At 49.1% G+C, this 26,845-nt stretch overlaps 1 protein-coding gene across 5 annotated transcripts in view; it reads left to right on the plus strand.

Annotated features, from left to right (window-relative positions):
- The window catches only part of TBC1D16 (TBC1 domain family member 16), a 107,502-nt gene that overhangs the window by 30,464 nt on the left and 50,193 nt on the right, over positions 1 to 26,845 (plus strand). Inside the window, exon 1 of one of the 5 annotated variants that reach the window (XM_060171858.1) lies at positions 5,222 to 5,256. The exons of the other annotated variants lie outside the window; for them this stretch is intronic. Coding sequence (XP_060027841.1) covers positions 5,237 to 5,256 — 20 coding nt within the window. The 5' untranslated portion in view covers positions 5,222 to 5,236. Of the gene's footprint in view, positions 1 to 5,221; positions 5,257 to 26,845 lie in introns of those variants that run through there. 5 annotated transcript variants of the gene reach the window in all.

Genomic DNA, 26,845 nt, shown 5'->3' on the forward strand with positions numbered 1-26,845 from the left:
CCCAGAACCATCATAAGCCAGAGCTGAGCAGTGCTCTGGTCTTCCCTCTCTCTCTGTCTCAAATAAAGTAAATAAAAATATTGAGGGAGAGAGGAAACCAGAGTGTCACTCTGGCATATGCAGTACTGGAAATCAAACCCAGGACCTCATGCTTGACAGCTTTATCAAACCCAGGACCTCATGCTTGACAGCTTTATCCAGGCCAATCTGTCTGTCTTTTGATCTGAAAGAATCACCCCAAAGTGTGGAATCCCTCAAGAAGACAAACAGAACAAAAAGAATAAGAAAGGCCCTGTGGCCTTTTCTGAACAGACAGGCTGGACAATCACAAGGATCAGTAAGCACTAGAGGCTAGCAGGGGCTGTGCAGTGAGCCACACCAACTGCATGGCTGCCCAGGGAGTTAGATGGGAGACAGAGGTGGTGTAGAAGGCTGGAAAATGAGTGTGTGTGAGCAGGGGGCAGGGCCATAGTCAGGTGAGGGGGTGAGCAGGTGGAGCCCAGAAGCCTTCAGGACACCGAGAGTGGGCCCTGCCCTGACTTAGCTGATCTAGGTGCCACCTGCCCGTCCATCCAGTGTCCTCTCTGAGAGCGCCATGGGGGAAGTGTGGAGTCGGGTGCGGGAGGTTGGGTGTCTGGGAACTCTCTGGATTTTCTGCTCGATTTTCCCATAAACTTGAAAAACAAAGTCTCTTTAAAATTTTTCATAGGGGAGGTTGGGTAGAGCATACATGTTTCCATGAGCTAAGACCAGGGTTCAAACCCCTGGTCCCCAACTGTGGAGGGAAGCTTCGTGAGTGGTAAAGCAGGGCTACAAGTCTCTTGTTTTTTCCCCCCCTCTGTCTTCCCCTCCCCTCAATTCTTTCTGTAATATAAAAAAAAAAAAGCCATAGGGAGCAATGGATTTGATACATGCACCAAGCCTCAGTGATATGCAGGTGATACCAATAAAAAATTAATACTAACGATAACAACAATAATAATTATTTGCAGACTGGGGAGATAGATCAGTGGTGGAATATTTTGCAGTTTTGAGACCCTGGCACCATAAACACACGCACACACACACACATACACACACACACACACACACACACACACACACACACACTGTTAATAAGGACAGCCAGCAACCCAGCCTGAGCCTGTACCCCCCACCCCTGTGCTGACTCCTAGCATTGCCCCCTAGAAGCATGACATGGGGCAGCCCAGGTGGTAGCTTAGTGGTTAGAGCACAGGGATTGCCTGCCCAAGGCTCCTGGTTTGGTCCCTAGTGCCGCATGTAGTGAAGAGATGCTCTGGGCTCTCATATGTAAAACTCTCTTTCTCCATAATATGAAACAAAAGAAATCTTAGAAGGAAAGGAAGAACTCAACTGAACTGTTTTTTTAAAAATGGGAAAGGTGTGGGGACAGGTAGGGGTGGCCACATTATAACTTCATGCTAGCGCCCTGTAGAGTCACAGGGAGCTGTGACAACTTGGGGTGGGGTGGGGACACCCCATTTCCCTTCCTCTTGGTGCCAGCTTTACACCCCTCGTCACTTTCCCAGGTTCTATCTGATGGGCTATGTGGCCCAGCCCCCATAAGCAGGACACAGAGGGTCCCATTCTCACACGTTTCCTCATGCCACCTGCCAGGGGTGCATCTGGCTCCCTGAACCCCTCGCCACGGTGGCCACCCTGCTTGTCTCTGCAGGACTATCACAAGGTGGGCTCTCACAGTGGCGGGGCTCCCTGGAGCTCTGTGCTTGCGTCCACCCGGGAATCTCCCAGAGCCTTCACCTGCCAGTCATCCACTGGAGGACATCCAGGTGGCTTCTGCTTTTTAACTGATTTTATAAAGATATTTAATTTGTGTAATTATTATAAACATTTCACCTGATACAGAGCAGGAGAGAGAGAGAGATGAGAGAGCACCAGAGCTTCACTCTGGTGCATCTGGTACTGGGATTTGAACCAAAGATCTCTCTCATGCCAATTTGATTCTCAGCCAATTGAGCTATTTCCTCGGTCACCTGGGCATGTGTTTTTATTTTATATATTAGTTTATTTATTTTTGCCACCAGGGTTATTGCTGAGGCTTCATGCCTGCATGATTCCATCACCCCCAGGCAGCCACTACCCCCCCCCCTTTTTGGTAGACAATGAGAGACAGAGAAATAGAGGGAGTGAGAAACAATGAGAAGAGACTGCAGTACCACTGCAGGTGCTCCCACGTGATGCCCTGGAGTCCAACCTGGGTCCTGGGATCTGATAACATGTGCACTGTACTGGTACAACCACATCCTGGCCCCCACCTGGGTTTCTCTAAAAGACTGGTTTGAGGGCATTTACAAATCAAGCCGCTGTGAATATTTGTGCTTGGTTTTTTTTGTCTGAACACACTCTCCAGGTTTCTGGGTAAACCCCTGGTGTCCAGTCTCTGGGAAATGAACTTTAGTCATACGGATTGAGGGCCTCCAGTGGCGCCTTTTCACTCAGCCCCCTGTTGTAATGCCAGCAAGAGGCTGAATGAATGCTACCGTGAGGACCTGCTCTCAGTCTACATGGATCCATTTCAAGTGGCAGGTTCCAAGAACCTGTGGACAGTGTCAAGTGAGGACTTATTGTGTAGGGAATTGTCCTTTTAGTTTTTTTTTTCATTTATTTATTCCCTTTTGTTGCCCTTGTTGTTTTATTGTTGTAGTTATTATTGTTGTTGTCGTTGTTGGATAGGACAGAGAGAAATGGAGAGAGGAGGGGAAGACAGAGAGGAGGAGAGAAAGATAGACACCTGCAGACCTGCTTCACCACCTGTGAAGCGACTCCCCTGCAGGTGGGGAGCCGGGGTTCGAACCGGGATCCTTATGCTGGTCCTTGTGCTTTGCGCCACCTGCGCTTAACCTGCTGCACTACAGCCCGACTCCCCTGTCCTTTTAGTTTTAAGAGAAATCACAGTGGCAGTGAAATAGCTCATTGGATGGTGTGCTGCTTTGCCATGTACACAACCCAGGTTGGAGCCCAGCCCCCACTTTGTAGAAGGAGGCTTAGGTACTGTTTTTCCTCCCTCCCTCTCTCCCTCATTCCTTCCCTCCCTTCCTTCATTCTCACTCTCATTCTATCTTAAAAAAAAAAAAAAAGAAAGAAATCACTGGAGCCTGATGGCAACTTACCTGGTTGAGCACACAGTAATTCACAAGGACCCAGATTCAAGCCCCCATCCCCACATGCAGGGGGAAACTTCATGAGCAGTGGACCAGGGCTGAAGGTGTCCCTCCTTCTCTGTGTCTCTCCCTCTCTCTCTATTTCTCTGTCTCTCACCCTCTATTAAAATAAGAAAGGAAAAAAAGGCCACAGGGAATAGTGGAACTATGTTGGCATCAAGGCCCAGTGATAACCCTGGTGGCATAAATAAACTGCTTCCCAGGATAGCCATTCCATTGTGTTCTCCCACTGCTTCTCTGAGCTCTTTCCAGTGCTTGGTGTGATTGGTTTTGGTTTTTGGTTTGTTTTTTTTTTTTTACATCATTCTGAAAGGTGTGCAGTGATATTTCACTGTGGTTTTAATTTGCATTTCCCTAATTTCCCTAGTGGTTCAGAGTGTCTTTTCAGTGTTTATTGAGTGCCATCTGTGCATTCTCATAGTGAAGTGTTTCCCCTACTCACCCACCTACCTACCTTCCTTCCTTCCTTCCTCCCTCCCACCCTTCCTTCCTTCCTTTCTTCCTCCCTTCCCTTCCCTTCCCTTCCCTTCCCTTCCCTTCCCTTCCCTTCCCTTCCCTTCCCTTCCCTTCCCTTCCCTTCCCTTCCCTTCCCTTCCCTTCCCTTCCCTTCTTGTTATCACTAATGGCTTAACTGTTCCCAAAGCCAACATGTTTTCAGATAGAAAGAGGGGCACAGAGAAGAGGAGAGACACACAGCAGCAAAGTTTCCCCTCCCAGTTCTAGTAGTCTCCCATGTGGGTGCTCAGCTCAACCCCCAGGTCCCTGAGCATGGTAATAAGCACCCTGTCCTGTGAGCCACCTTCCCTACCTGCCCCTGGTTTCTTCATTCTCTTTATTTCTGAGAGAAAGTCAGAGAGAGAGAGAGAGCTCATAGTGCTGGAGCTTCCCCTGGTACTTTGCCATTCCCACGTGATGCACCCTGCCTTCCAGGTGACCTATTTGTCCTCTGGCCCCATTTTTTTAAAATTGCTGACTTTTTGATAGTTCTTTATATATTCTAAATGTGATCCTTTTGTCAGATATATGATTTGCAGGCATCTTTCCCAACTCCTGGCTATCTTTTAAAAAATTAATTAATTTATTTACTTTGATTATTTTATTTTTACTAGTGACCTACTTAATTACAAAATAATAGGGGTATAATTACACACCATCCCACCATCAGAGCTCTGTGTCATAGATAGGAATTGATTATTATTTCTATAATTATCAGTCTATCTATTTATTTTATTTCCCTTTTTGCTTTTTCCTTTTGCCTTCAGGATTATCAATCAATGGGGCTTGGTGCCTGCACTACAAATCCACTGCTCCTGGAGGCAATTTTTTTCCATTTTATTGGATGGAACAGAGAGAAATTGAGAGAGGAGGGAGAGATAGAGAGACAGAAAGAGGGGGCTGGGCGGTAGCACAGAGGGTTAAGTGCACATGGTGCAAAGCTCAAAGACCAGCGTAAGGATCCCAGTTCCAGCCCCCTGGCTCCCACCTGCAGGGGAGTCGCTTCACAAGTAGTGAAGCAGGTCTGCAGGTGTCTATCCTTCCCCCTCCCCTGTCTTCTCCTCCTTTCTAGATTTCTCTCTGTCCTATCCAATAACAACAATCACAACCACAACAATAAACAAGGGCAGCAAAAGGGAAAAAATAGCCTCCAGGAGCAGTGGATTCATAGTTCAGGCATCAAGCTCCAGCAATAACCCTGGATGGAAAGAGGGCGGGGCGGGGGGAAGAGAGAGAGAGACTGAGACTTGCAGACTTGTTTCACCACTTGTGAAGTGTCCCCCCTTGTAGGTGGGGAGCCAGGTGCTCAAACAGGATCCTTGTGCTTAGTACTATGTGCATTTAGCTGGTGTACTACTGCCCGGCCCCTTTTCCCTTTTTTCTGTAGTTTTGCCTTCTCTTCCATTTTAAATCATAGCTACACCTATTATTACCTCTGAATGTCTTTCCTTTTATCCTCTTTTCTCTCCAGCTTCTGATGGAATTGGAGTTCAAAACCCTCTAGTCATCTTCGCCTAACTTTCTCCCCCTCTGGGAATATGGACCAAAACTTTATGAGGTGCAGAAGATGGGAGTTCTGGCTTTTGTAATTACTTCTCCACTGGACATGGTCATTGGCAGGTCGATCCAAAACTCCAGCTGTTTCTATCTTTCCCTAGTGGGTACTTATTGTATTTAATGACAGACAGAGACACACCAGAGCACTGCTGAGCTCTAACTTATAGTGGTACTGGGGACTGAACCTGACACCTTGGATCCTCAGGCATGAGAATCATTATGTTCCCTCTCCCACCCATCCAGCCTATCTTGATCCTTCTGTCAGAATCTTTCACAAAGCAGTTGTCAATGTCCAGCTGTGCAGGCTCTTGTGGTCCAGCATCATTTGTTAAGAAGTTGGGCTTTTGCATGCTGGCCTAGCAGGTGGGTGTGTTTGTGTGGGTCTAATGTCTATATATAATTTATTTTCCCTTTCGCTGCCCTTTTTTTTATTGTTGCTGTATTTATTATTATTGTTGTTATCGTCATTGTTGGATAGGACAGAGAGAAATGGAGAGAGCAGGGGAAGACAGAGAAGGGAAGAGAAAGATAGATACCTGCAGACCTGCTTCACCGCCTGTGAAGCGACTCCCCTGCAGGTAGGCAGCCCGGGCCTCGAACTGGGATCCTTACGCCAGTCCTTGCACGTCACGCCACGTGCGCTTAACCCGCTGCGCTATTGCCTGACACCTTCATGTCCATATTTTAGAAGTAACAAAAGAGGGATCCAGGCAGTGGTGTACCCATGTACAAGGACTGATTCAAGCCCCCAGTCCCCACCTGCATGGGGGAAGCTTCACGAGTAGTGGAGCAGAGCTGCAGCAGGTATTTCCCTTTCTCCCTCTGTTTCTCTTTGTCTCTATAAGGAAGAGAGCTGTCTCCCACATGTCTCTGTTCTGCGTCTTGGAGAGCCCCTGAACACGTCACCCTTAGATCCCCTCTCAGCCTTAACCTGCCACACTTAGAGTGTTTAATGCCACAAGTGGCTGGGACCAGTGTGCAGGCAGCCTGGGGTCTCTGTCTACCCCGTCCCCATTGCTCATGTTTTCTGGCTGGCCTGGCTTGCTGGACACCCCCATTCCTTTGCCCCTGCATGTCTTCTAGGGTGGGGGGAGTCTTCTCCCCACCGGGAGGATCCTATGACCTTAAGTCCTTGCTCTGAACAGAGGTTCCAGGTTTACCAGCCAGGGAAGCAAGTTTTGGGGAGTCACTGGATGGAGTGGTTCTTGATCAGTCACCTTAAAATCATTCTGTTGTTTCCCCCCAACCCCCCTGTGGACAGCTTTTAGAAAGCTGGACCCTTTGTGTTCCATCTGTCATAACAGGGGACACAGGCAACATCAGCTCCCCTGAGCCTACAGACAGCTCAGTCAGCAGAGAGGCACCCCTTGGGGGCAGGAGGTGAGACTTGGCTGGCACAGCATGTGGCCCCTGGGATTTGTGATGCAATCCTGGATGGTGTGTTGCACTCTGGGGGAGCCGTCTGTTGAGGGGGCTTGGGGACTCTGGGGCTCCTTTGCTCTTGCATCAGGTCTGTGACAGCCACAGAAGGCCTGAGGGTGAGGTCACAGGCTGTGATGTGGTCCCGCCTCCGGTGACACCCCAGCATCTGTCTGCCCCCCGGGGGGCCTATGGCTGGCTGTTGCAATGCCACCCAACACCTGACGAAACCCTCCCTTCAAGTGAGCTGCATGTGCTGGTGTCCCCCTTACCTGCACCTGCAGAGGTGTCCTGGCCTGCTGTCCTTATTGTCTGTACATGGGGTTCCCACTCCACCCCTGCAGTGGACAAGGTGCTCCTGGCTGCCTACCCACCTTCCTGGACTAGGATGAATCTCCAACCCTTCTCCACCACAGGCAGTGATACAGAGGGTCCCTGAAGATGATATCCCAGCTCAGATGGATCTTCTCCAGCAATGAGGACAGTGACAGCAACGGGATGGGGACCTGTCACCACTGCTGTAGACCAGGTGGTACCTAGTGCTCTCGGGCAAGATCCATGGCTGTCACTATACCCCCTTACCTCCTTGTGGGAGTCTAGGGGGAGGGGTCATACTGAGACCACGAAGAGACTAGCTGTGTGCAGGCCAATTTTTGTCATTAGTAGTATGTTAAAAGATTTTAAGATTACACCACACCATATGACACCAGAGTTCTGTATCCTCACCCTCCCAGAGATAACCACCATAGTTCTCATAAGTCTTATAAACAGCTTGCTTGGTTTGGTTTTGTTTGGATTTTTTAAATTTTTTGGTAAGTTCATGTGTATCAGTTCTCTAGATTCCACATATGAGTGAAACCATGTGGTAGTTGTCTTTCTTTTTTTTAAAAAAATTTTATATTAATTTTATTTATTCCCTTTTGTTGTCCTTGTTGTTTTATTGTTGTGGTTATTATTGATGTCATTGTTGTTGGATAGGACAGAGAGAAATGGAGAGAGGAGGGGAAGACAGAGAGGGTGAGAGAAAGATAGACACCTGCAGACCTGCTTCACCGCCTGTGAAGCGACTCCCTCTGCAGGTGGGGAGCCGGGGGCTTGAACCGGAATCCTTATGCCAGACCTTGTGCTTTGTGCCACTTGCGCTTAACCCACTGCGCTATCACCTGACTCCCGGTAGTTGCCTTTCATCTCTTTACTAATTTCTCTAGGCACAATCTCCTCCAGTTCTATCCATTTTACCCCAAAGGATGCAATATAATCTTTTTTGTATTGTGTATGCTTAACTAAGTGTGCCACCACCTGGCCCCTATATAATCTTTTTTGATTTCAGAGTAGTATTCCATGGAATATATATCACATAATTTATTTAGCCAGTCATTTAATGATGGACACCTAGGCTGCTTCCACACTTTGGCTATTGTGAATAAGAACAGGATATACATATATATATATATATATATATATATATATATATATATATATATTAATGAGAGAGAGAAAGAAAAGAACCAGAGCTAGGCCTTAAATTTGGGAACCTCACGCTTGAAAGTCCAGTGCTCTAGCCACTAAGCCACCGCCTGGGCCTCCTGTTTGGTTGGATGTTCTCTGTGCAGACCCTCTATAAAGGGGGCATTTCTCCAGGGATTTGAAGCCAGAAGAGGGCTTTGGAGGGATGCTGCCTGGGTGAAGGGATTAGGTGTTGGGAATGGAGACGACGCGGTGTGGCTTGCCCTGTGTGTGTGTGCAAAACGAAAGTGTCCCTGAAAGAGGAGCAGAGCCAACCCTACCCCCATGGGGCCTCTGCCTAGGGACAGGCAACACAGGGCCTCTCCCAGCAGCCAGGATCAGGGCCGAGCTGAGCGTCTGTAAATATTTAAACACCGGGAGGAGTGTTTTTGGTAGCTCTGGACTCTGGGCCAGCCCGGCCCTCGGCAGTCGAGTGACACCCTCGCCACGCATGGCCGCTGATTCCAGGGTCGCGGCCCCTCCCGGGAAGCGTGGACAGCGGAGGGGGCCTAAGGACGCGAGTGGGGGGGGCAGCGTGGCAGAAAGGCCGCATTGCGCCCCCAGTGCTCGCAGTCCGGGAATGAGGGGCGGCCCTGTGTGGACTCGGGGCTAGGGGGGCTGAAGGGCCTCACCCCTACTCTGTACTCACCTCATCCCCGTGTACCCCCCTCTCCCTTTCCCTCAGAGTTGCTCAATGCAGGGGGTGGCGTCGGCCTGAGGGACCCTGCGTGCCCAGCAGGTGGCGGGCTTCTCCCCAGCAGCTCAGTGCCTCTGCCGGCCCTCCGTCCCCCACCCCTGCCCTGCCCCCACCCTCTCCGAGCCCCTCTAAGTGTGGCCTGGCCTGGCTGGTGCCTACATGCAGGCTGGCCACAGGGTGGGTAGTGCCTGGGCCTGGCTCTCTGGATGGTGGAGCTCCCTTCCCCGTGTGTCCGTTGTTCCTAACAGCCCTCCCCCTTCCCCAGCACCGCTGTGGTCTCCCTGGGAGTCCAGGCAAGTGCTGGAGGCAGGTCTCTGGGGGGGGGGGGGGGCAGGGCGGCACATAGACCCCACCCTACTACCTCCCCCCACTTGCTGACCCAGGCCCAGAGGGTAGAGACTTGCTGAGGCTCAGTGCCTACACAGTTCTCTCTGTGTGTCTCTCTCTCTGATTATAAAATAAGTAGAACTGGGGCCAAGTGGTGGTGCACCTGGTTACCTGCACACAATACAGTGTATAAGGACCTGGGTTCAATCCCCAGTCCTCACATGCAGGGAGAAAGCTTAGCAAGTGTTGAAGCAGGTCTGTAGGTGTCTCTCTTTCTCCCTATTTCCCCCTTCCTCTCAATTTCTGGCTGTCTCTACCCAATAAATAAATAAAGGAAGTTAATTAAAAAAACGAATAAGTAGAACTTAAGGTAATAATAATATGTGTCCCTAAATTAAGAAAAAAAATGAATGTCCTTGTTAAGTAGATATTGGGTACTCTCCACAGAAGAATCAGGGATAGAGGAGAGACTTGGAAGAGGAGACTCAGGCCTGTGTTCACTGCCAAGCAACTGTAAGCAGAGAGATGGACAGATGAGATCTGTCTCTGCCCAGAGCAGAGGGCATGTCTCTCCTTCCTCCCATCTCTTTTTCTTCATTCTGAACTGGGTGGCCTTACATATGCCTGACTTCACTGCTCCAGGCCCCACTTTTTCTTTCTTTCTTTCTTTCTTTCTTTCTTTCTTTCTTTCTTTCTTCTTCTTATTTTTTTATGTTATTTTTAAGATTTTTATTAGTGATTTAATATTGATTTATAAAATTATAAGATAACAGGGGTATAATTCCACATCTTTCTCACCACCAGAGTTCTGTGACCCTCTCTGTTTCCTTCATTTGGAAACTGCATTAGTTCTCCAAAGGTCACAGGTATGGGTAGACTATTTCTATAATTATCTATATTTATGTATTTAAATTTTTAAAAAATATTTATTTTCCCTTTTGTTGCCCTTTTTTTTCATTGCTGTAGTAATTAATAATTGTTGTTATTGATGTCATCATTATTAGATAGGACAGAGAGAGATGGAGAGAAGAGGGGAAGACAGAGGAGGAGAAGAAGATAGACACCTGCAGACCTACTTCACCGCCTGTGAAACAACTCCTCTGCAGATGGGGAGCCAGGAGCGCAAACCCGGATCCTTATGCCAGTCCTTGTGCTTCACTGTCACGTGCGCTTAACCCACTGCGCTACTGCCTGACTCCCTATTTATGTTTTTTTTTTCTTTTCCTCCAGGGTTATTGCTGGGCTCGGTGCCTGCACCATGAATCCACTGCTCCTGGAGGCCATTTTTTCCCCCTTTTGTTGCCCTTGTTGTTGTAGCCTCGTTGTGGTTATTATTATTGCCATTTTTGGTGTTGTTCGTTATTGGATAGGACAGAGAGAAATGGAGAGAGGAGGGGAAGACAGAGAGGGGGAGAGAAAGACAGACACCTGCAGACCTGCTTCACCATCTGTGAAGCGACTCCCCTGCAGGTGGGGAGCCGGGGGCTCGAATCGGGATCCTTACACTGGTCCTTGCGCTTTGCGCCACGTGCACTTAACCCACTGTGCCACCGCCTCTATTTATGTATTTTTACCCATTTTTTTCTATGATCCTGCCTTCTCCTCCTTTCTAAGTCACACCTACTACTTCTGAGTGTCCTTCCTCCCCCCCCAGTCCTGTTAGAATTGGAATTCTGAGCCTTCTGTTCATCTTCCCCTAACATTTGTCCCCCTCTGGGAATATGGACCAAAATTCTTTTTTAAAAATATTTTTCTTGTTCTTTTAATTTTATTTATTATTGTATACATAGAGAAAAATTGAGAAGGGAGGAGGAGATAAAGAGGGAAGAGACAGAGACACCTGCAGCTCTACTTTACCACTTATGAAACTCTCCTACAGGTGGGGATCAGGGTTTTGAACTTGGGTCATTGTGTACTATAGATTGTGTATTTAACTGTCTGGTTCCTTACAGGAATGAGCCAGCCCAGCTCCCATGTCACCACCCGGTCTGTTAGCCACCAGGGCTTAGACAGATAGCGGGGAACCTCGGGCCAGCAGCAGCAGGGGTGAGCTTGCTGAAGGGTCTTCCCAACATACCATGGCAGCGGACAATACAACAAACCTCCTCAGAGTACTGTGGCGGAGGACGGAACACTTTATTGTCTCAGTTACAAGTTTATAAAGGGGTAGCGGTGCAGAGGAAGTGGCCAAGCTGGCCAATGAGACCAATATCTCCTTATAAGGGAAAAGAGAGTAAGGCAATGAGGAGGTATGGATGGTGATGCTGGAATGGGGAAATAGAAATTTAAAGAAGGCGAAGCCCACCATGGGGAGGAGGGGTGAGGTGATGCAGCGAGGCTGATAGGAAGGTTGGAATTCCCCTGCGTACTCCTTGGGCACAGTGGGAGCAAGGTGTCGTGGAGGCAGGGGTGACTGGGATGATGATGGCTGACTGGCACCCTTGGAAGGAGCAAGTCCCAGTTCCTATAATCTTGTAACCCCATTGTATGTCTCCCGCACCTGCCAGAGAGTCTGCCAGAGAGTAGCAGGTGCAGCAGAGGTGGGAAGGGTGGATAGCAAGACAAGATATACAGAAAGAGCAAGGGGTGAAAGGGGGCCCATAGGGGGGTCTTGTCCCTGGGCTCTGCAGAGTAGGCCCTTCAGGTCGTGCCATGTTGCATTATGAATCCTGGGGGGCATTGTCCTATGGCAGGTCTTCTGGTCTCCTGCTCTTCATCAAGGAGAGTTGTGCCATCCTGCGGGCAATGCCAGACACGGTGAGCAGGGACCCAGATGGGTTTCGGAGAGTCCTGTGGAAAAACACATGGAAATCCCCTTCCCATGGTTAGAAGGGTGTCTGGTCCCTTCCAAAGGCCATCTAAGGGGTCCTTCCATCTGATCTGTATAGCAGCGAGGAAGTGGGGAGCTTGCCAGTGGTTAACTATAGGTGATTTTTCAGAATTTTTATAAATATTAAAGAGATTAAGTGTAGCGAGAGCTATAGCCAGCTGAACATTTGTGAGGTGTATTCCCCTTTTTCTTTTATTAACTGATATTTTAGCATTTTGGTGAGCTCTCTTGATAATACCTTGGCCTTGTGGATTGTAAGGAATACCTGTGGTATGAGTAATACCCCAAAGTGAGCAAAAGGCTTTGAATTGTTAGCTAGTAAATGCAGGACCGTTATCAGTTTTAAAAAAATATTTATTTATTTACTCCCTTCTGTTGCCCTTGTTGTTTTATTGTTGTAGTTATTGTTGTTGGATAGGACAGAGATAAATGGAGAGAGGATGGGGAGACAGAGATGAGGAGAGAAAGACACCTGCAGACCTGCTTCACCGCCTGTGAAGTGAATCCCCTGCAGGTGGGGAGCCAGGGGCTCGAACTGGATCCTTATGCTGGTCCTTGTGCTTCGCACCATGTGCATTTAGCCCACTGTGCTACCGCCTGACTCCTCCATTATCAGTTTTGACCTTTAAGGGGAGGCCCATAATGGCAAAACAAGATAACATATGGGACACAAGTTTCTTGGCATTTTCACCACTTTGGGCTGTAGCCCAGATGAACCTGGAGTATGTATCTATTGTTACAATGACATACTTTTGTCTGCCAAACTGTGGGATGTGGGTGACGTCAATCTGCCACAGAGCATTGGCCTTAAGGCCATAGAGGTTGACCCCAGGGGGTTTGGATCCTGGGTGTTCTGATAAGGGAGGTTCAGGAGGAGCAGGTTTTAATAATGCGTTTAAGCTGGGCTATAGGAATGCCTGGGAAACGTGCTTGTAATCCTTTAATGTTGGTATGGGTTAGCTCATGGAAATGTTCAGCAGCCTCTGTGGACACAGTCATTGCCACAGTAGAGGCGACTCTGTTGGCGAAAGCATTTCCCTCAGAAAGGAGACCAGGGAGGGGCCTATGGGAACAGATAGGCTGGATATAAATTGGTGATTCTTGAGTGTTCATAGTGGAAGCTACTTGTATCAAGAGGGGGGAGAGAGGGTTGTCGTCTAGTTTAACAAAGGAGTGGAACAGCCAGGGGAGAAGGTTAGTGACATATAGGCTATCAGAGAAAAGACTGAAAGGGCCTTTGATGTGGTGAAGAGCAAGATAGATGGCATATAATTCTTTAAATTGAGGAGAATTGTCAGGGAGTTCCTCAAAGAGAATAAGGCGGGGGGTCACGGTCATAATAAATGACCGTGGCAGCACCCCAAGCACCACTGTCTGTGAAGATGTTGGTGGCGTTAGGGATAGGGGAGTCCTGGAAGATTTGGAGGCCCAACCAGCTGGGAAAGGGCCAAAGCCCATCTGTCTTGAGGGTAGTGGTTGTCTAATTGTCCTGGAAATCCCTTCAGGCTGATGGCAATGTGGGTGTGGTTACCTATTAACCATTGCATGTCGGAGAGGGAGAAGGGAATGGTGATGATGTCAGGCTCTTTTCCCAATACTTGAATTGCTCATTCTCTTCCCGAATGAATCATAGAGGCAAGAGCATCTAGTTCTGTTAAAAGGTGGGGAGAGGGAGTCGGGTCATAGCACAGCTGGTTAAGCACATGTGTGCCAAGCTCAATGACCAGTGTAAAGATCCTGGTTCAGGATCCTGGTTTGAGCCCCTGGCTCCCCATCTGCAGGGGAGTCGCTGCACAGGCAGTGAAGCAGGTCTGCAGGTGTCTGTCTTTCACCCCCCTCTCTGTCTTCCCCTCCTCTCTCCATTTCTCTCTGTCCTATATAACAACGACAACATCAATAACAACAACAATAATAACTACAATAAAACAACAAGGGCAACAAAAGGGAAAAAATAAATAAATATTTTTTTAAAAAGGTGGGGAGTGCAGCCCATGGGGGTATGTAGCCACTCTAAGGGTCCATATGGAGCCTTTGGTATAGCATGCCAACCATGGTGGGGGGAGGGAGCGGTGTTGAAGATCAGCAGCTGGAGAGGCAGAGAGGGATCATATCTGGCCAGCTTCATATCTCACAGGGCCTGGTTAGCCTGACTGAGGGCTTCAGAGCCACTGAGTGTCAGATGCCTGTGGGAGACAGAATTCTTATCACCTTTGAGAAGATTAAAGAGGGGTTGGAGAGTGCTTTTGGGCAGTGATAGCCAGGGGGGCAGCCAGTTAAGGTTACCTAAGAAACTTTGTAGGGAAGACAGTGAGAGAATGGGGGGAAAGGAAAGAAGAGGTTTCAGGGGATGTACATTAGTCAGAGTGATCTCTGTACCCAAGAATTGGATGGGTGGGATAAGCTGAACCTTATCTGGAGCAACCTGCAGCTGTGAGGGCAGGGATACATCTGTCATGGAGGAAGATGGGATTGGTATGAAGTTCCTCCCGTACAAGAACATTGTCCATAAAGTGGTAAATGTAAAGTCCCTTCTTTATATGCGGGAGTAGGGCAGCTTTCACTGCCTCTTGGAAAATGGTAGGGCTATTAGCCATGCCCTGGGGCAGGACCACCCACTCAAACTGGTCTGCCGGCCCATAGTTACTGAACATTGGGACAGAGAAAGCAAAGCATTTGCAGTCGCGGGGGTGTAGGGGTATGGAGAAGAAACAATCCGGAATGTCCATAGCAATGATAGGAACCACAGTCAGAATGGCTGAAGCGAGAGGTAAGCCTCTCTGGGGGGAGCCCCAGTTGCACATCATCTTATTGACCGTGTGGAGGTCTTGAAGTAACTGCCAGTTTCTGGATTTTTTTCTGGATGGTAAATACTGGGGTATTCCAAGGGCCACGAGAATAGCATATGTGCCCCAGAGCAACTTGCTCTTGGATTAGCTCTTTAAGATTGGACAATTTCTCCCTAGGTAGAGGCCACTGCTTGACTCAGACTGGGTCACTGGAGATCCAGTCGAGGCAGGGAGTTTTAAAGTTAGCAGTGGCTGAAAGGATTGGGGGTGATGACTGGATGGAGAGGGGTGAGGTGGACTTCAGTTAAGGAGGTCCTCACCTGTCATCAAAATGACATCGAGGGCCTCAAGGATGTCTTTGCCCAAGAGATTAGTGGCTACCTTAGCCACCAAGGGGTGAATGTCTCCTGTAGTACCATCTGGGTCCTCCCAGGTGAGGGCATTCCAGATGATGAAATCTTGGGGGCCCTGCCTACTCCCATTAGATGTGGTCCTGGGGCCAGTTCCCTGGGTGGGGGGGAGGCGGGCACCTCTTGCCATCTTAGGATGGTTTTATCTCTGCCGGTCTCTACTAGGCACTTGAAGGATCTATCTCCTATTTTGATTCTGATGGTGGGATGGTAACCCTCTTCTATGGCGGTTACCCAGTAAGTCTTGGCATTAGATTCTGGCCCTCTTGGCGGTGGGGCTGAGGGCTGGCCCTTAACTAGTTTGAAGGCAGCAGAAGTGTGTTGTTTTTATGGTATTTGGCATGGCAGTCCCTTTTCCAGATGCCCTTCTGACATCTTGGACATAGCGAGGGTGGGGCTTTAGGCTGGGATTAGGTCAATTCTTCTGCCAGTGGTCTGAGCTCCCACACTAGAAACAACCCTCTTTTTCATTCTTTTTCGTTCTGTTCCCCAAATGCTGCTGCAAAGGCTTGGGCCATGGTGGTAACCTGGTGGGAGCAGGAGCCTATGTCCTGTGTAGCCACAATCCAGTGGTCTCTGTGCTCATCCTTAAGACCGTGGCAAGCTTGACGGCAGTCCAGTAACATCCCTTCCCATACTAAGGAGTGCAGAAGGAGGTCCGTGCATCTAGGACAGGAATTTTACACTCAAGTGTGGACCAATGAATTTTGGATTTTTTTTCTTTTTTCTTTTTTTCTTTATTTCCTTTTGTTGCCCTTGCTGTTTTATTGTTGTAGTTATTATTGATGTTGTTGTTGTTGGATAGGACAGAGAGAAATGAAGAGAGGAAGGGAAGACGGAGAGAGAAAGATAGACACCTGCAGACCTGCTTCTCCGCCTGTGAAGTGACTCCCCTGCAGGTGGGAAGCTGGGGGCTTGAACTGGGGTCCTTATGCTGGTCCTTGCACTTAGCACCACCTGTGCTTAACCTGCTGCGCTATAGCCCAACTCCCTAGTAATGAATTTTGTCAAAGACTTATCAGGCTAATGCCTAAGGGAGGCTAGAGAGGAGGAAGCCACACCCTGAGAAAGGCTAAGGTCATCCCAGGCTTGGAGGGCACAAAGTTGGACTTGGTCAAAATAACCAGGAGGCAATCCAGCCCCAGCCTGCTTCCATAATCCTGTCCTGAAAAGGCCTCAAAATCCCAACGGGGCCAAGTTTATCCATTTCTTTGGGCCTGCTGGAGACATTTGTCTCGAAAGAAAGCTTCCCATTGTAAACAGGGGCCCCGGAAGGATGGCTCAGGCCATATCTTGCCAGTCTTGAAGGGTGTTTAGATTTTGGACTAGGCCCTGAAGCATGGGTGTTTAGATTTTGGACTAGGCCCTGAACCATCTTCCTTTACAGCCTGTCAGCATTCCCTAAGACCCCTGGGTCTGTAAGGGTACAAGGAGAGGGGTCTCTGGCAATTAGGAGTCACATTCACAGGCATAGTCAGAACGGGATCACCACGAACGTTCTGATCTCTGCGGCAGCACAGGCGTTTCGTGTCAGATGGAGTGGCCGGCAAAGATGGGGGATCACAAGAGGGGATGGAAGGCTCAGCATAAGGTGGCAGGGGAGGATATTTTGATTCGGATGGAGGGGGGTCCATAGGGTCTGAGGTGCCTTGTAGGCCTCAGCAAGACAAGCGATCTGATCTTTAAGTTCGTGGATCGCTGCCTCTATGGATGGTGGGTCATGATCCTCTTTGTCAGAGTCTGATTCAACCTTTCCACTAGTGGGGGAGGGCTTGGTGTCTGGGGCAGGGGGCTTTTATTCAGCAGGGTTGGCGCATTGGCAGAGACCTGCAGCAATGGCCATTAAATATAAAGGGAGTTCAAGAATTCCCTCTGTTCCCTCCTTGTGAGGTAAGTAAGCTACCCAGACCCAGGTGTCTGACTCGTAGATGTTATCTGTGGATAGCCAGGGGACTACTCAGATGACAACATCCCAGAAAGAAAGGGCTTATTTTCTAGAGAGCTTAATACCTCGGGTTTCCAGGAGAGCACGAAGGCACCTAAGTTGGGGGTCCCGTTGGCTTGTGGGAAGATTTCCCATAATAGATGGAAAGAGAGGTGCTTTGGGGCTGGCCAACACAGTCCCTAGACAAAAGCCTGACCTCTGAATTTAAGAGGAGAGGTGAGGAGGGGTCCGACACCTGTACAGGTGGTTGGGGACAGGACAGAGGGGACTCAACTTTCAAATCATGCTAGGGAGTGCCCTGGCCAGAGACTGTCAATTATCGTGTCTCCTATCACATGATGGTTCCCTTACCTCGGAAATAAAAGGGATAGAAAATAAAGGATCTGTGGCGCCTCGACAGACCAGGGCCACTGAGGGCTCAGAAGCCACTGGGGACTCAGGAGCCCATTATTCTGAGTCCAGATCTTGGGGAACTCACCTGGTAGCTGTTGGGCCTCTTCTGCTATGTGGAGTGTTCTCAGTGGGGGAAGGGTGCCCCGCGTTTGGGCGCCAGATGTTGGGTTCCTTGCGGGAACAAACCAGCCCAGATCCCATGTCACCGCCCTGTCTGTTGGCCACCAGAGCTTAGACAGATAGCGGGGAACCTCGGGCCAGCAGCAGCAGCGGTGAGCTTGCTGAGGGGTCTTCCCAGCATACCATGGCAGCAGGCAATACAACAAACCTCCTCAGAGTACTATGGTGGAGGACGGAACACTTTATTGTCTCAGTTACAAGTTTATAAAGGGGTAACTGTGCAAGGGAAGTGGCCAAGCTAGCCAAGGAGACCAATATCTCCTTATAAGGAAAAAGAGAGTAAGGCAATGAGAAGGTATGGATGATGATGCAGGAATGAGGAAATATTAATTTAAAGAAGGCAAAGCCCACCAGGGGGAGGAGGGGTGAGGTGATGCAGCAAGGCTGATAGGAAGGTTGGAAGCAGCTTATTTCCCTTCACACTGCTGGTTTTTTATAGACTGATCCTGAGTAATTCATAGACTTTACAGACTGTTGCCTTAAGGACTATACAATGCCAAATAGCCCCTCTGTTTGGTGGGTCATGCCCTCCCGCCTCCCCCTCCTTATGTACCCTTGCCCCTTCCCCCCCCAAGCAGGGAACGTTCCTTTACACACCAACCCTCCCCTTCACACCACACTGGCTTTTACTGCTCTCCTACTTGTCCCTATATCATTTAGGTTTATGCCCAAAAGGTTTCTGCTCCACGATAGTCTTTTACAGACTTTGAACCATCTTATGCTATGACTAGATATAAAGATAGAAAAAGATGTAGAGATATTGTGAAGAGATGGTTGAGCAGGCTGCGCTTAAACCTATGAGATGAGTCCCTCCAGGTAAGTCTCTCTCTCTAAAGAGGGGTTGAGCACAGGGGGACACATAAATCTCACAAGGTTGGCAGCCATTTAAGCCTTCCCTCCTCCACAGAAAGTCCTACATCTTCCCACCTGAGCACGGCACCCTTTAATAACACTTAAGCCTGCTCCATCCATTTTTCTTCAAACGTGTGTAAAATGTCTATAGGGTATGCCAGCAAGTCCGATAGAAGTCTCAGTCCATAGTAGGTGGCTAGGGAATGAATTGGCAGGGGATGGCGGAAAAAGGGGAGCTGCTGCCCTTATATATTACCCAAACAATCTTCTAAACCTCTCTTTACTGAGCTTCCTGAGAATTCCCCTCAGTATAAAGAACTTTATGCTGTTTTCCTTGCACTAAAAGCTGTACCAGAATCCTTCAACCTTTTTTCTGACAGCGTGTATACTGTTAACTTACTCCCATGGCTTGCTCGTTCTTATGTGAAAATTGATGACAACCCACTTTCCCCTCTCTTGATTCAAATCGCCTCTATGCTCTGTTCTCGAACCCAACCACTGTATATTCAACACCTTCGTTCCCACAGCCCTCTTCCTGGTTCCCTGTCTGAAGGGAACGCTGCAGTTGACCGCCTTGCCTCCACAGGAACTTTCCCAGTCTTGGTCTCTGATCCTGCTAATTTTCATTCTCTAACCCATGTTAGAAATTGAGCTCGATTTCCTGATGTTCCTGTACCACAGTTAAAACATATCCTCGCTACATGCTCTTCTTGTGCAAGTCTCATAAAGACACCTGATATCCAGACCCTTGGGGTTAACCCCTGTTGTTGTGGTGGTGGTCAGGTGTTGGGCTGCACTGTGGAGAAGAGAGAGGAAGTCCAGAGCAAGTGGGGTACACAAATATTTCTTATAGGATGGGGGGGGGTGGCTCAGGCCACGTGGAGTCAGCCGACAATGGCCATCCCCAGTACCTGACCATGGAGCGAGAGAAGCGAGAGAGATCTGAGAGAGAGCTGAAGGAGCCGAGAGGGGGGGGAGAGCCGAGAGCCCAGAGAGAGCAAGGGGGTGAGGGGGCTTTTATTGGGCGACAACCAGGGGTGACGTGTGGGGCCAGGATTGGTTGAAGGGGGCACTGCTAGGATTTTGTGGGGTGTGGTAAAACCTGGGGGCGGAGACTGCATCAGAATAATTCCTCAGCGTCAAACCCCCGAGGTTTAAAAGCTAATGCTATTTGGCAAATTGATGTCACCCACATACCAAACTTTGGCAAACAAAAATATGTGTTTGTCTCAATTGATACCTTTTCTAAATTTATGTGGGCTACAGCTCAGACAGGAGAAAGCGCCAAAAAGCTTGTAAGCCATATGCTCTCCTGTTTTGCTGTGATGGGCTTACCTCTTCAACTGAAAACTGACCGTGGACCGGCATTTACTAGCAAACAATTTAAAGATATTTGTTCCCTCTGGAACATTACTCATACCACAGGCATTCCCTATAATCCACAGGGACAAGGCATTGTCGAGAGGGCCCACCAAACCCTTAAGGCTCAATTAAATGAAGTTAAAGAAGGAACATATCCCCCCAATATCCAGCTAGCAAAAGCCTTAACTACATTAAATCTCTTTAATATTTACAATAATTCAGACCTACCTCCTATTATTCTTCACTAGCAAACACCATCTACCCTCCCATCCATTAAGGTCAAATGGAGAGACCCAGTTTCGCAGGGAGCCCACGGTCTCCGGGTGGTCCGGGATCTGTCCAGACTTCATAGCAGGAGGGCGGGCGGGTCAGCCGTGCAGAAGGCGCGGGCCGAGGTGCCCCAGGGTGGCGGCCAGGATAGGCCGCCACAGCCCTGCCATGTCTGCTGCCCTGCTCCCAGTGGCCGAGCAGCGTGGAGGGAGCCGGCACCCAATGCCCCACGCCACTTGGTGGAAAGCCGGCTCCTGCGGGCTGGCGTTGGGCTCCTGCGAGCTGGTGTTGGGCAGAAACCACAGAGTGGTCCAGAGATAAATGTTCCAGAAACAGCGAAACAGTCTCGTGAAGAAAGGGCAGAGGCCTTTGGAGATCTTTTCACAAGCAGAAGAGAAGGCCATAGTACATAGGTAGCCAAATTGTTTTCATTCATCTGAGAGATGCGCAGGTCAGGTCCACGTGGGTGCCATTTGTTGTTAATGTTCGGAGGCTCCAGCCGGCTGGGCTAGCGTCGCAGTGGTAGACAGAGACAGACTCGGGGACACACGGCTGGGCTGGGAAGCTGTCTATCTTTATTCACGAGCGGGCAAATCACCACACCATGTGCTTCCCCATGTTTCTTCCTCTGCTGGTGCTGCTGGGACTCTGGACGTCCTTAGCATACGGGGCGGGGAGAAAAAGGGGCGCGAAACTAGCAAGGACCAAACCATTTCTCTCAGAGGTAGGGGGAAGGAGGCCAAACCAACACGAAGAATACCAACATATTCCCCCTTTTCTTTTTAACTAAATGACCACAGTATCAGGGGTGTGGGGTGAACAGAAACCTATATCGTACAGGCATTTTCAAAAAAAAGAAACTGTGTGTGTGTGTGTGTATGTGTGTGCAGGGAGCAGGCCCCAGGCCCAGGGACCCTTAGCCTTGGCTCCATGCTGGAGGCAGGCACTATCTCAGCCCCAGAAGCCTACATGAGAAGAGTCTATTTTTCTTCTTCTTTTTATTATTACTATCATTTATTTTAAATTACCAATTGAATTATTGCTTGGTCTGCTACCGAAGGTCATTTCCTCTTCCTTCCTTCCTTCCTTCCTTCCTTCCTTCCTTCCTTCCTTCTTTCCTTTTTATACAAAGAAATTGAGAGTGGAGGAGGAGATAGAAATGGAGACACCTGCAGCACTGCTTCACTGCTCATGAAGCTTCCCTTCACCACTGCATGGGGAACCAGGGCCTTTAACCCTGAGCCTTGGGTGTGGTAATGTGCACTTAAGCAGGTGCACTGCTGCCCAGCCAGAGTCTGTTTTTTTAAGTTCTCCTTCTTGACGTCTCCAGAAACTTTGGCTGTGTCCAGCATTTTTATATAAAGCCAATTACCTTTTAGAGTACTCTGAGCAGATGGGTCATGCAAAAAAAATTTTTTGTCATTCAACACACTCACTCACAAAACACAACTGGCCAATTATAACATAAGACATTCAGGGAAAGGGTAGGAGAGAGGTCTCTGTGAGCCAGATTTTGTAGGTTCTGCCATGTCGTATTACGGGTCCTGGGATGTATCCTGCATCTGGTCCTCTTGTAGTATTTCTTGTTCTTCAGGGATAACAGTGCCATCCTGCGGGTATTGTCGGACATGGCGGGCAGGAACCCAGACAGGTTTAGAGAAATTTTGAGGGAAAACGCTTGCGAAACCCCTTCCCATGGTCAATAAGGGGTCAGGCCCTTTCCAAATTTTATTGAGTGGGTCCATTTTTCTTTACTGTGTCTATTTAGATATAAGGGGAAAGGAGGAGATGATGCTGAGGAATTATTCTGATGCAGTCTCTGCCCCCAGGTTTTACCAAGCCCCACAGTGCCCCCTTCAACCGATCCTGCCCCCACATGTCACCCCTGGTTATTGCCCAATAAAAGCCCCCTCACTCCCCCCCCTCTGGGCCCTCGGCTCTCTCTCTCGCTGGGCTCCTTCGGGTCGCACTCTCTCTCTCTCTGCGTGGTGAGGTAGTGGGGACGGCCATTGTCGGCTGACTCCACATGGCCTGAGCCACCCCCCATCCTATAATAAAAATTTGTGTACCCCACTTGTTCCAGACCTCCTCTCTCTCTCTTCTCCGTGGTGCAGCCCGATACCTGGCCACAACAACAACACTTTTTATTGTTGTAGTTACTGTTGTAGTCGTTGTTAGATAGGACAGAGAGAAATGGAGAGAGAAGGGGAAGACAGAGAGGGGAAGAGAAAGAAACCTGCAGGCCTGCTTCACCGCCTGTGAAGTGACTCCCCTGCAGGTGGGGAGCTGGGGGCTCGAACTGGGATCCTTCCGCTGATCCTTCCGCTGATCCTTGCACTTTGTGCCACCTGCGCTTAACCAGCTGCACTACCGCCCAACTCCCTATTTAATGCATTTCTAAGAGCATCACTCTGGTGCTTGTCATGCCAGAATCAACTTGGGACCTCATGTTTTTTATTTTTGTTTTTTAAGTTCAATGTTCTAATCGCTGTGCCACTCCTGGGCTGCCCTAAGACTCCTTGTCAGTCATGCTGAGGGAAGAGACTAGCCAGGGCCGGCTGGGGTTTCTACATCATTTCTACTCAGACTGGTTTTGTGTGTTTTTTTTTTTTTTTTTGCCACCAGGGTTATCTCTGGTGCTCTGTGCCTGCACAACAAATCCACTGCTCCCAGTAGCCATTTTTCCTTTCTCTCCTGCTCTTCCCCTCCCCCCCGCCTTTCTCTCTTCCTTTCTTTCTTTTGATAAGAAAGAGAAATTGAGAGGGGAAAGAGAAGATAGAGAGGACAAGAGAAAGAGAGGGTGGAGGCTGGGGGACTGAACCTAGGCCCACAACATGATAACTTGTGCACTCTACTGGGTGTACCACCGCCTATTCCCCTCTCCACTTTTGTGGGTTTTAAAAATATTTTTTATTTACTTATTATTTATAGGATAGAGACAGAGAGAAATCTTGAAGAAAGGGGGAGATAGAGAGGGAGAGAGATAGAGAGACAACTGCAGCACTACTTCACCATTTGTGAAGCTTCCCCTTGCAGATGGGGACTGGAGGCTTGAACCTTGCATCAATGCTGTGTTTTAATGGAGGGTGTAGAGTCTTCTGGGGCAGGGCACCACAGGGCCGTGACACAAAAAGCCTGAGCAGGTGTGGAGCCTCTCACTACGCCCACCCCACTGGGCCCACCTAGAGCACAGGCTAGGTCTCTCCACCTGACCTGAGGGTCCACACTGGGCTGGGCATCTCTGGCCCCAGACCCCACATCCTGGAGAGGGCCACCTTCTCCAAGGGCCCTCACTTGCCCAGCCTCCCAGAGCACACAGCAAACACACAGCTTGACTTCTGCATCTCCCTGGCACCAGGCCCGCTCAACCCAAAGCCACCCAAAAGGCCAGTGTCCCTGACATCATGGGGCCCAGCCAGGGCCTCAGGGCATGCAAGGTCACTGCTCAGCCAGTGACTTAGCACCCAGCTCTGGGGTGGGCTGGACTGGCTGGCCCTGAATGGTTCCTGTGGGGACAACAGGGGACCCACCCCTGAAGCTCTGGTGATAGGTCCAGGCCCTATAGAGGTCCACAGTGGCCAGAGTGGGGGACAGGCAGGCAGCCAGGGCTTCCAGAACCTTCTCCAAGGTGGGTGGGGTCATTTTCAACCTGGCAGTGACCCAGCACCAAGCTTCTCTGGGAGTTTTGTCATTTAAAGAACGTTGGGGGGGTGGGGGCACAGGGGTGGGCAGTAGTATACCTGGTAGAGCGCATGTGTTACCATGCATCAAGTATGGTGACATACTTGACTGGTTCATACTGGGTTCAAGTCCCTGGTCCCTACCCTCAAGGGAGAAGCTCCATGATTGGTGGAGCAGTGCTGCAGGCATCTATCTCTGATCCTCTCTATCTCTGTCTCTCACTCTGTATCATAGAATGAGAGAAAGAGGTGGCCAGGAAATAGTGCACCTGGTTGAGCACACAATTACTGTGTTCGAGCCCCTGCTCCCCCCCTGCAGGAGGGAAGCTTCATGAGCAGTGAAGCAAGTACTATAGATGTCTCTCTTTCCCTCTCTATCTTCCCTGGTCCTCTCAATTTCTCTCTGTCCCATCAAACAAAGGGGGAATAATGGCCACTGGGAGCAGCAGATTCACCATGTAGGTACTGAGTTCCAGCAATAGGTGGCAGAGAGAGAGAGGATGAGAATGGAAGGGAGAGAGAAGGGAGGAAGGAAACAGGGAGAGAAAGAGAGAGAAATGGCTACTGACAATGTTGGAGTCATGCAGGCACCAAGCCCCAGTAATAGCCCTGGTGGCTCAAAGACCAGGGAAATAGTGAGATAGCAGCACACTGTAATTTCATGCCCGAAGCCCCAGAAGCCCCAGGTTCAATCCCTGGCACTACTGTAAAGAAATAAATAAATAAATCCAGAGCTGATTTATTTATTTGTTCCTTCCTTCCTTACTCCCTTCCTCCCTTTTCTTTTCTTTCTTTCTTTCTTTCTTTCTTTCTTTCTTCCTTCCTTCCTTCCTTCCTTCTTTCCTTTCTTTCTTTCTTTCTTTCCTTCTTTCTTTCTTTCTTCCTTTCTTTCTGTCTGTCTCTCTCCCTCTCCCTCTCTCAAGTAAGTAAACAGATATTTTTTAAAAGTCATTTATCTTGCAGCAGGTAGATAGTGCAGTGGTGGAACCTAGGACTTGTACATAAGACCATATGTTTGACCCATGGTACTGCACATGACATTCTGATTTCCCCTATCCCCCTTAAATAATGATTTAAAAAAATGCCTTGAGGGGGTCGGGCGGTGGCACAGTGGGTTAAGCGCATGTGGCGCAAAACGCAAGGACCGGCATAAGGATCCCGGTTCGAGCCCCTGGCTCCCCACCTGCAGGGGAGTTGCTTCACAGGCAGTAAAGCAGGTCTGCAGGTGTCTATCTTTCTCTCCCCCTCCTCTCTCCATTTCTCTCTGTCCTGTCTAACAACGGACAACATCAACAATGGCAATAATAGTAACCACAAGGAGGCTACAACAACAAGGGCAACAAAAGGGGGAAAAATGGCTTCCAGGAGTGGTGGATTCATGGTGCAGGCACTGAGCCCAGCAATAACTCTGGAGGAAAAAAAAAAAGGAAAAAAAATGCCTTGAGAAAAGGAAGGCCCAGGGCAGAAAGTGACCTGCTCAAGGCTCTGTGAGATGGCAGAGAGCCCAGCCTCACCCTTCCTGCCCACCACTCACCAGCTAAGTGGAGCGGTGTCACTCGACAGAGCACATGTCACAGAGCAGGAGGACTGGGTACCAGCCTGGCCACCACATGGGAGCACCTTCAGGGGGGCTTCACCAGCTGTGGCTTGATGCCATGTTGTCTCTTCTCTCTGTCTTTGTCTCCTTCCTTATCTCTGTCTGCCTCACCTACTATCAAAAGTAAGAAAAAAACATCAGATGTGAGGGCGATCTGGCTGCAACATCTGTTACCCCATTGATCACCAGGGTTGATTTGGCTGATCTGGCTGGCTAGGCGGGTGTCCCCTTCCTCCCTCACCTCTCTATGTGCATCCCTCCCAAAGCTGCTTGGTTGAAGAGGACTACCTTCCCCAAATAGAGACAGACCGGTCTTTAGTCGAGGGTATATGAGTAGCTGCGTTCCTCTGCTAGAACCTCCAAAAACAAGCTCTCAAAAGTAAGAAAAACAGGGAGTCGGGCGGTAGCGCAGTGGGTTAAGCGCATGTGGTGCAAAGCGCAGTGGGTTAAGCTCATGTGGTGCAAAGCCCAAGGACCGGCGTAAGGATCTGGGTTCCAGCCCCGGCTCCCCACCTGCAGGGGAGTCGCTTCACAGGCGGTGAAGCAGGTCTGCAGGTGTCTATCTTTCTCTCCCCTCTCTGTCTTCCCCTCCTCTCTCCATTTCTCTGTCCTATCTAACAACGAGATCAATAACAACAATAATAACTACAACAACAATAAAAAAACAAGGGCAACAAAAAGGGAAAATAAATAAATACATTTTTAAAAAGTAAGAAAAACAAAAAACTGGGGAGACACCATAATGGTTATGCAAAAGACTTTTTTTATTGCCACCAGGGTTATAGCTGGGGCTCAGTGCTGGCACTATAGATGCACCTCTCCCGGCAGCCATTTCCCACCATTTTTTACTTGAGAGAACAGAGAGAAATTGAGAGGAGAGAGGGAGGGAGGGAGGGAGATAGAGAGAGAGAGAGAGAGGGAGAGAGATAAGGAAATTCTGTGAAATGTCCCCCCGGGAGGTGGGGAATGGGAGCTTGAACATGATGACGTGCACTCAGACAGGTGCACCACTGCCTAGCTCCCTGCAAATAATTTTTATACCTGAGGCTCAGAGGACCAGGTTCAATCCCCAGTATGACCTAGAATTGAGCAAGGCTCTGATAATAAAATAAATACATAAATATATAAACAAATAAAATATACATAGTAGTAAAGTGTGTGTGTGTGTAAGAAAGTGGGCAGTGGTGCACCTGGTTAACACATATAGTACTAAGCACAAAGGACCAATGCAAGGACCAGGGTTTGAGCCCCTGGCTCCCCACCTGCAGGGGGGATGCAGTGAAGCAGTTCTACAGCTATCTGTCTTTTTCCTTCCTCTCTCTCTCTCCTGACTCTC

Source organism: Erinaceus europaeus, chromosome 14, assembly GCF_950295315.1.
Source record: "Erinaceus europaeus chromosome 14, mEriEur2.1, whole genome shotgun sequence".
NCBI lineage: Eukaryota > Metazoa > Chordata > Mammalia > Eulipotyphla > Erinaceidae > Erinaceus > Erinaceus europaeus.